Raw genomic sequence first — 10,447 nt, 5'->3', positions numbered from 1 at the left:
GCACCAATCAAACGCCACTACCGCGAGTAAGAAAATCCGCACCGAACTCGCCACGAAATCTCGTCTACAGTTACAATTTTAGATATAGTAATAGATTTCCAAGATTGTACTTTTACTGTAGCATATATTGTGTTAAAGTTATTATGCATTTAGTGAGTGTATTGAATATAATAAATTTATTTATTATAACAATAGTGAATATAAAAATATTAATTTTTTAAGACAAGTTAACTTTATAATTAAAAATAATAAAAATATCGATAATTCTAACAATTCAATTAACAAAAAAAAAAATGTACTTGTAGATCTCCTCCTACTCAATCACCGCTTCGCCTGGGCCAAGTGGCGCCGCCGCCTTCCTCGGGTGATTGCGGTGCTATGAAGGATGCGTGACTTCTACATGGAGATTTCATTCCAATTTGAGAGCTCTATTATCCCCTTGGTTGGCAAGATACATACAAGAGGATTGATGAATTGTTGTTGCCGGAGAGTGGGTTGGGAAGAGAGAGGTGAAAGGGTAGATATGAAACTTCATTAGTAATGGGAGGGTATATTTGGGAGAAAAGTCAAAATGAAACAATTGAGAAAATGAGAATATATTGTTAACAAATGACCTCGGTTTTTGAGCTTGAATGTTTATATAGTGCATCAAACGGACTAAGACATTATTATAGATTTTTATGTCCCTTCAATTTCATAACCAGTGTTTTTAATATTTTTTTCTTTGTCCAACAATTATAGAAAGACATAAAAGCAAAGTCAAATGGAGTAGCAAAGAAAATGATGTCTGTCAATACTTCAACTACCCAATATCGTGCGGACTCTTTTTTCTCTTTTTTCTTGTTCTATATCTCATATTTAGGCCTCAACATTAGACCGGACCAAAAATTTAGGTTCAAACATGAATTGACCATTTGGGCTTTGGGCCTAACCAACATGATTGCAGATTTGAAGCTTAGCACTAAGAATGGATAATGGCAGAGCGAGAGAATCATAATCAGAGAAATAATGTCTTCCATGAGAGAAGAATAAAAAATTAATTTAATTTTTGACCCTAAAATATAGACAGTCAGATCTATTCCTTTCAATCGGATGGTTCAAATGTCTCATCCACAAACCACCAGAGGCACTAGTCGTACCCCCAATCTGAAACCTCTGCTGGCAAATAGCAATCCTCATTTTGAACAATGACTTCAATTCGTCGTTCACATGTGAAAAGAATACTTGGACTTTTCAAGTCTCGAAGTTTCTTCCAACTAAACCAAGGTTCAGAGAAATTCTAAGATGAGCAAAAGATATTAAAATCAAATTGTGATATCCTTAACAAAAATTGCAGGTGAAGTTGATCTCAACCACCATACACACAATCATGAAAAACCATATACAGTTCTTGTTTCTTTCTCACATTCTTTTTATAATCATCAGTTCTTGCTCTGCCGCCAGCTGCTATGACACAGGAAACTTCACAAGTAATAGTACTTACGCCAATAATCGCTACCAAATCCTGTCTTCTCTGGCTTCAAATGTCTCTTCTAATGGCGGTTTCTTCACCACCAGCATCGGCCTAGAACCCAACAAAATATACGCTCTCGGGCTTTGCAGAGGAGACTCAAACACAGAGTCTTGTTTCGGCTGTGTCAACTCCACCAGTCAAGAACTAATGGCAGAATGTCCAAACCAGAAAGAAGCACTTTCATGGGGAGGTGATCCTGAATGTCTTGTACGCTACGCAAACCACTCGTTTTTTGGAATACTGAAGTTTGATCCTAGTGATGCTGGCTATAACAACAGCGACATTAGTTCTGACTTTTCGGATTTTGCTCAGATATGGGATGTTTTGATGGATAGGATGATTGACAGAGCTTCAAGTGGCACTTCCAAGCTTAAGTATGCAACAGGGGAAGCGAGGGTGAATAATTTATTATTTCAGGACATATATGCACTGGTGCAGTGTACTCCGGATCTGTCTCCGACTGACTGCAGCAATTGCCAGAGAGCTAACATAGCTCACTATCAATGGTTCGACTCCCCAAGGCAAGGAGGTTATGTTTTCAGACCTAACTGTATTTTCCGGTGGGGTTCGTATCGCTTTTACAATGCTTCGGCTTCTCCTCCTCCAGTCAATGTAAATGGTATGTAAATCATATGCTGATTATTATCATTATTTGTGTGATAATGAAGTAGGCTATTACTAAGCCAAGAGCTCTTTGGTTCTACTGTATGTTGACATATGTAGGTTTGGCAGATGATGGAAGCATTGAACCTGGAACGATTGCAGCCATTGTTGTTCCTACAATTACCCTCTTTGCATTTGTTGTTGCTATCACTTGCATCATTCTGAAGCGACGACGAAAGAAACGCGATCAGGAGGTTGAGAGTAAGTTGAAAAATTTGATGTTTCTGCTATAAAATTGTTCAAGACAACAAAATCTTTAGTTGCATTATTTGTTTTTTTTCGATTTGTGAAGTTGCGGATGAGGTTGATAGTGCGAAATCCTTGCAATTTGACTTCGCAACTATAAGAATTGCTACTGATAACTTTTCTGCTGCAAATAAGCTTGGACAAGGTGGATTTGGAGCTGTTTACAAGGTCATCCTTATATAAATTCTCTGTTTAAAATCCTAATTGTGATTTCGAAATGTCTAGCTTGATCTTCATAGTTGATGTAGTTTTTTTTTTTTATGTTTGCAGGGCAAACTTCCTGATGGACAACTTGTAGCAGTGAAGAGGCTATCGAGACATTCGAATCAAGGAGAAGTAGAATTCAAGAATGAGGTGTTAATGACTAAGCTTCAACACAGGAACCTGGTCAGGCTTCTGGGTTTCTGCTTTGCAGGAAATGAAAGGCTTCTCATATATGAGTTCGTACCCAATTCGAGCCTCGATCACTTCATATTCGGTATGTGTATATATATATATCCTGAATTCCTGCTCCAGTTCTAGATTCTGTCTCCAATGTCTGCAAATTCTAATGATCGTAAAAAAACTTGTAGATCAAACAAATCCTACCATACTCAATTGGGAGATTCGTTACAGAATCATCTGGGGCATTGCTCGTGGACTTCTTTACCTTCACGAGGATTCTCGTCTACGAATTATTCATCGTGATCTAAAAGCGTCCAATATTTTGTTGGATGAAGAAATGAATCCGAAAATTTCAGATTTTGGAATGGCAAGATTGTTTGCAATGGATCAAATTCAAGACAATACTAACAGAGTCGTGGGGACCTTGTAAGTAAAAGTCATTCAATTACATAATACAAACGACCATGTCTAGTAATGCCTCAGATGTGATCATAACTAAAAATTGTTCTTTCTGATATTTTCTGTTCAGTGGATATATGGCTCCTGAGTATGTATTGCATGGACACTTCTCTGCTAAATCCGATGTTTACAGCTTCGGGGTATTGGTTTTAGAAATCATCAGCGGTCGAAAGATCAGTCATTCAGTATACGGGGAAGAGGCCGAGGATCTCCTGACCTATGTAAGTAAAGTAACACACATTTGACCAAATATGAAAATGGAGTTTCAGTCATAAAATGACGGTTAAATTCTTTTTTCAGGCCTGGAAAAACTGGAATGGAGGGACGGCTTTAAAGTTGGCGGATTCGATACTGAGCGTGGGTTCCAGAAGTGATGAGATGATGAGGTGTATAAACATTGGGCTACTCTGTGTTCAAGAGAATGTAAGCAGGAGACCAACCATGGCTTCAGTTGTTCAAATGCTGAGTAGCTCTAAAGTTTCCCTTGCAGCACCACTAAGACCTGCATTTTTCAGAGGCACAAGTGTGGTGTCTGAGGCTTCAACGTCGCTAACAAAGACAAATCAATCCAAAAGTGAGGCTTCTATTACTGAGTTAGTACCTCGCTAATGCTTCCTACATTTTTGGAATCTTGTTTTCTGTATGGAGCCTGGTTTTGGGGCATTTGTATTTTTCGGCCTATTTGTGGTTTATCTATTTACAATGTAGAGTAAGGATTTATTCGTGCGTATAACCTTAAAAGCTGCAACGAGTTGCACTCTCTCTCTGAATAGCAAACAACTCTCCCCAACTCCATGGATGTAGGCACAATTTGTTTTGTAAGAATCCAGTCTCATTTCCTTATTTCTTTAATATATCTATAACTCAATTAAATAAGTTTGAGATTTACTAGTTGATAATTGTTGTCAAGTACTTGGCTATAGAATTTTAGTTGTGATATCGTTAAAAGGAAGTCGCATGACGCCGTCTACTTGTCCGAACATCTCGTCTAACCCTGCGGATCTTACTTTATGGGCCAAGCTACAGCCCAACAATCACATTGCCCGCAACTAGATGTCACTCACATTACCATTGGATTGAAGACCGACGGGTTGTGTTTTCGGTAAGTACTCTTGTCACCAAAAAAAAGGAAGAAATTGTGATTGGGATGGTGAAATTGACTATGATAACACCTTACAAATGTAGAAGGTCACAGGTTCAACTTCTCCTTCCAACAGTTTAGGCATTATTTCCTTACATTGGGCCTTTGACTAATGGGAGGCTTTCACAGCACGGACTTCAACATAAACTCTCAATTTTTTAGATCGCATTATTCTATCTAAACATCTTAATAAGACATTATCTTACTTTAAAAAGATAATTGAAATCTACTCACTTGTCAAGATATTTTAGAAGCCAGGAGCAATTCAATTGTCTAGATTTTACTTTGATCGTCACAAAAAGACAGCAACTTTGGTAAAAAAAAGTAGAACTTAGTCAAAATCTCAATAACAACACAAAATAACATACATAATTAAACCCAAATTTATGAACAAAACAGTAGTTAATTGATTACCTAATAATGTTCTTTAAGAAGAACCAGTGGCAGCAGAAAAATGTTTTAGTGAAATAGTTGTAAATTTTCTTCTTGATAGCTCCTCTCTTGGGAAGAACCACCGGTTTCATTCCAGTGGCGTACAGGGGCCGCTGGGTGGATCCTCCTCCGCTAGTACTGCCTCCGCCAGCTCCTGAGTCCATGTTGCTTCCTTCATTTCCCGAGTCAGTATTCATCCTGGTGTTGTTGTCAATGGTGGTTCACTTATACTGCAAGCTCACCAGTGGGGATTTCGTCGAAAATTGGGAGTTAAGAGAAACAAGTAAGAAATAAATAAAGAGTGGTGGACTGGAGATATGGACAAATTAGAGACGAAAATTATTTCAAACACAAGGACAGTACAAGAAGCACGCGCTGTCCAGTCTTTATTAGGCAGCCATGGCCCAAGAGATCGCACATTATTGTAATATAATATGTTCGGATAACGATATATTTATGATGTCATAAAACATTACATCATCAGTGATTTGGTCATCTACTTCCAATGGCCGTTAAAGCATGCGAAGGGTTGGACTAGGTGTGCCTTATCTAGAGGAGTCCAATAGTGATAGCGATATGTCAATCCATTGCCGGAGTTGGGTGGATCGGCCACACTTTTCTGTCCGTTGGTCCGCGATTTCAAGTTTGATTTTTTGTGCTCTTATTATTTGTTCATTTCGGTGCTTCAAGACTGGTTCCATTAAGACCAAACTGAACTATCCGCAATGATGCAAAGGGACTTTTCGCCATAAACTCTCGATTTTTATGGCATTTTTCTCTCTAGTCATCTTAATAAGATAAACAACATTATTATCTTATTTTAAATGTTGATAATTAAGAAGCCTGGAGCAATTCAATTGTCTAGAGTTTACATTGGCAGAAAGCTCATGGTTTCAACTTTGAAGTCACAAAAACAGTAACTCAGGTAAAAGTAAAACTTAGTCAAAATTTCATTAACAACACAAAATAACAAACTGATAATACCCCCCAATAACCTCCAGGCATGTGGTACGCAAAACCATATTCCCGTCAAGTCAAGAAAGCCTAATCAGCTATCGATGGCGTTTGGCGTTTGGGTCACTTGTTAGGCCCTTCAGATGTCTTTATGGATAGACCATCCATAAATGAGGGGTATCACATGATATATCATAATCCGTCTAATCCACTTGTTGGGTCTCGCATGAGCTCACAAATGCAGAGAGTGTTAAAACTACCACGTTGGGTAGTACTTAGAAAGTGATTCAACCAGTTGTTAACTTGTTATATGTTAAGTTAACATATAACAACAGTTTTTCCAAGTGAACCTTGGAGACCGGTTGGGCTGAGCCTCCTTGACCTAATTTAGGGAGGACAAATCCGTGAGAGCCCAATGGGATCATAGCGAACAAATTGTTGTGTGTGGGTGAGGGCCCAATTTATAAGACATTTAATTCAATGTTGCCTCAATATGTGCCGTAATATGGTGGAATTGATATGTAATGCCATACCTCTTCAGCATTGCAAGCATTGATCACATCAGTCTCAACTCCAACAAATTAATACAAAATATATGTAGATCCTAAGCGGGCTAGAGCTCACCTGATGTCAATAAAACGGAATATAACTCTTGCTGTCTCACAAAAATCTTAGGCCCTATGTGGGAGTTAAGATTTCATTGATTTTCATTGTTTAGTTTAGTTTTGGTTCACTTTAATCATGTGTGGTAGTTTTTTTTAACAATTTAAACGATTGGTTTGTATTGGTTTTAAAAAAGAAGGGAAACCAATTAACGAAGGTTTTGATCCACTTTTACAACCCATCAAATCGGTGGGTTCATGTTGGTTTAAAAATTAATACCCAAATATGCCTTCACCTTACAAATCATATGCCAACTTTGCCCTTAGCCTTACCAACACAATACAACATCAATTTCTCACATATCATATAATCGCACAGCAGCCGTAGCTCCATTTTGCGAAGAACCCTCGCGGCTCTTTCTAGGTAATACTCTCCTTTATTTCGCCTATAACTCTTGCTATTTTTCTAAATACATAAGAATTAAAAATGTGTTTGTAATAAAAGGTATATGAGTAATTGTATGTTAAATGAAACAATCAAAGCCAATGATGTCTCAAACTTCCACACATGGTTTTAAACCAAGCCAATCATTAATTTCTAAAACTCTCACACATGGTTTCAAGCCAATACAAAACAAACCCATCCCAACCAATACTTTACGAACCAACTTAAGCCAATAATAAAAAACTCCCACACAAAGCCTTAGACTGGACAACATGAAACCTAAAGTAGCAACAAAAAAATGAGAACAAATTTTTTGAAAAGCTGCCCTTGCAAATATCTTCTGCGCTAAAGAAAAGCCAATCTATTATCATCCTATAGATTCTCAATCATAGCTTTCTTAATTATATATAATTATAAATAAAAAAAATAATAAGCCATAGTAAATTAAAAGCATTCATGGACATCTAGAGCTTGCTCGGATTGAAAAATGAAGAGTAGAGTTAATAGAATGAGAGTTATGAGAGGGGGAGTACCTTGACTCACCATTACTTGGATAGAAGGTAGTGTTTTTTTTTAATAAGAGTTAAGAGATGTGAGTTACCAAAATGCCCTTATTAAAGTTGAAATGTGTGAAAAAAAATTTATGGTTCATGTAAGAAATGATACACAAACTTCTTTCTCACCTCACAAACCTCCAAATTGGGAGGTTACAAGATATTGAGTTAGAGTTCCCACTCTTTTCACCCCACTTAACTCTCTCTTCAACAATCCAAACAAAGTAAAGTTTCTCCTCCCTCTTTAACCCTCATCACTTAACTCTCTAAAATTTCAATCCAAACAAGCCCTCAAATCCTACTTAACTAAGCAAGAAAACCTTATACCTTGAATGGCACACCTCATGTGATCTCAATCATTTGTGTATTTAATTCATACGGGGATTCCTAGGTCGGGGCTACTAAAGCTAAACAGTAGCCATTATTACTCAACCCCAATAAAATAGAGAGAAAGAAAAGAATGTATCCGTTTGGGCGTGTTATGAATTACTGTGCGGTGAGGTCTAAAACTGTATTGCTGTGAGATTAGTTCAAATACGAAACTATTTGGCGTAGCACTTTTAAAACTATGATGCGGTGCTGTGAGATGCGGTTATATTAGATGGCTAATAATATTAATATAAAATCACTTAACGTTTATATTATACATTAATCTAAAATAAAATAATTGACCTAATTTGATTACGTAGGACAATTCAATATATATTGTAAGCTTTTGGGAGTGCTATGAATTGAGATGAGGTGCTATGAGGTAAAAAGTTTTGGTGCTGTGAGGTGAGTTTTGTAGACAAAAAACATTTGACGTGTCACAAAAAACTGTGGTACTGTGAGGTGAGGTGTACTTAAAAGCAGTGTAAACACATTGTGAAACCGCATCAATGTCAGAACGTGTGTGAGACGGTCATAAAACCATCGATGTGGACAAACAAATAAATATATATTATCGAATAAGACCATTGATGATTTGATGTGGAATAACAGATCAGTAAATCACCATACATGTTTCCGAATATGTGTGTGTGTGTGTATGCTGACGCAAAAAGGTTTAGGGTAGGACAAATCCCTAATATAAAACTCGCTACCGATTGCAATTTAACACACACTTTTCAAACAAACAGTCTCATGATCGGCCACTTCAATATCTTGGTGTGCTTGAGACTCCGTTTGGAGTAATGCTATTATGATACCGATATTTACCGAAATATCGTACCGTTATCGATATTTTGATTATCATAAAAAAGATTGAAAGATTGCAGTGGTGTTATCAATTCTTCGATATGGTATTTTTACCATTAACATTAAATTTCTGAAATTTCAACACCAATATTTTTATTAATTATCGAAATATATATATATATATATAATTTATTGTTATTTTCGTTTTTTAATGGTGACCGTTACATCTATTGGTGACAGTTAGTTTTATAATGATTTTTTCTCTATTTTCCATGTACTGTGCTGTGGAAATAATAGGAGAGAGTCAAGTGTGTGAGAACTTCCTTCGACTTCATTGCATGTGTTGATATTAATTATCGATTCACTGTTATGCCTGGTCCACAGGAGTCGAATCTTTCAAAAATTAAACACCAAAGCCAATACTACTCCAATCCCAGTAAAATATATAGAAAGAAAGAAAGAAAAAAAGAATATGCGTGTGTCAGACGGAAACTTTTGTACAAACCCATTAGCTAGTAATGATAATTTCCTTACCAACAAGAGAGAGAGAGAGGAACCTGCATAACGCAAGATTATTCTCTAAACAAAATATAATTTTTCATTATACCCCTAGTTTTATTTTATTTCTTAAAATATTTTTGAACCGCATTTTGCAACATCGTCGGCTGCACCCTTCAATCGCATTCTCTTGTCCACGTGTATTTCAACGTGTAAAAGAGTGGTCAAATTAGTAAATTTTACGACAAATAGGATGTCAGGTTAGATTTTCCCATCGTCGTCGAATTTAATTAAGGAATGAATGTACGTACGTTGAGATAGTTTGAGGAAAAATAGATAGGTACGAAAAAAACTGAGTTTAAAACTATGCAATATGTTGTGAGGTGTTCGGTAAACTAAAAATTGATCCTAACTGAAAAGTTGTGAAATAAAAGTATTATAATATTAGATTTTTTGATTTTTATATTAAAAGTTGTTATTAATTTTAATATTAGATTAATATAATAAATATTATTTTATTGATAAAATAATTAATTTATTATTTTTATACTTTATAATAATGTTGTTAATAATTTAATCTTAAATTTTATTTAATAAATATGATTTATTACTAAATTTAATTTTAAATATAAATTTTAAAGAAAAATGAATAAATTGTTATAATATTACATGGGCCCCACGTGAATAAACTGTTATAATATTACATGGGACCCACGTTAAAAATTAAAAAATAAAATCTATAGCTTTTTGGCGTGGGACCTACGTCAAAAGGCTGCAACTGATTTTACAGTTGCAAAAGAAGCTCCCTCTCTAAGGGAGCTTCTTTTCCTCCAATGAATCTGCTGGAACCAACGGATCCGCTGGTTATGCAGTGGAAGTTAACAGCGGCTGGTGCAGCGGATCCGCTCCCGGATCCATGCACCAAACAGGCAGTATACCGTTTGACAGAGCGAATCCGAGCGAATCCACATAGTAGCCCCACCAATGCATCCGTTGTCGGATCCGCTCTGCCAAACAGCCTATCAAGAAAGAGTGATGAATCCTACAAGGAAGCTCAGAGGAATCCCAGTAGAAGTAAAAAGTACAGAATATGCATGCGGTCACCATTTTATTAAAAGAAGCAGGGGGACTTCGTACAAAAAACAACAGACAAAACCAGAGAGAAGTTATGCCTATAACAAGCACAGAGACAACAGAAGCTCCAGAGGCAACACCTGACAAAAAAAAAAGAAAGCACAGAGACAACAACAAGAAGTTGACCGGAGATGTAACCGTCGCGATGTGTTCACGTTGCAGGGGTTATGGTATATAACCTTGCTTTTCTTACCAGTTTATGCTTCAGGACTAACAGAAGCTCCAGAGGAAGAGAAGCAGTGAACA

General features: G+C 36.6%; 1 protein-coding gene across 2 annotated transcripts; it reads left to right on the top strand.

Annotated features, from left to right (window-relative positions):
* The first annotated feature begins 1,205 nt into the window (after positions 1 to 1,205).
* LOC119996082 (putative receptor-like protein kinase At4g00960) lies at positions 1,206 to 4,161 on the top strand. Of its 2 annotated transcripts, none has more exons than XM_038842593.1 (7): positions 1,206 to 2,132; positions 2,246 to 2,377; positions 2,469 to 2,590; positions 2,693 to 2,900; positions 2,995 to 3,232; positions 3,336 to 3,486; positions 3,566 to 4,161. In XM_038842593.1, the coding sequence occupies exons 1-7, from the start codon at positions 1,370 to 1,372 to the stop codon at positions 3,872 to 3,874; spliced, it is 1,923 nt and encodes a 640-aa protein (XP_038698521.1). In that variant the 5' UTR covers positions 1,206 to 1,369; the 3' UTR covers positions 3,875 to 4,161. The 2 variants fall into 2 exon arrangements, with proteins under 2 accessions (XP_038698521.1, XP_038698520.1); XM_038842592.1 differs by having other exon boundaries at positions 1,207 to 2,132; positions 2,237 to 2,377.
* Positions 4,162 to 10,447: the final 6,286 nt, after the last annotated feature.

The sequence above is a fragment of the Tripterygium wilfordii genome, chromosome 4 (assembly GCF_013401445.1).
Source record: "Tripterygium wilfordii isolate XIE 37 chromosome 4, ASM1340144v1, whole genome shotgun sequence".
Taxonomy (NCBI): Eukaryota; Viridiplantae; Streptophyta; class Magnoliopsida; order Celastrales; family Celastraceae; genus Tripterygium; species Tripterygium wilfordii.
Note: the sequence above shows the minus strand (reverse complement) of the source record. Positions and strands in the feature narration are given on the sequence as shown.

Excerpts from the sequence above, each read along its gene's own strand:
- LOC119996082 (XM_038842592.1), top strand. The coding sequence starts at position 1,370 with ATGAAAAACCATATACAGTTCTTGTTTCTTTCTCACATTCTTTTTATA. Across the intron at positions 2,133-2,236 it reads TCCTCCAGTCAATGTAAATG|GTTTGGCAGATGATGGAAGC; the intron begins GTATGTAAATCA and ends TGACATATGTAG. Across the intron at positions 3,233-3,335 it reads AACAGAGTCGTGGGGACCTT|TGGATATATGGCTCCTGAGT; the intron begins GTAAGTAAAAGT and ends TTTTCTGTTCAG.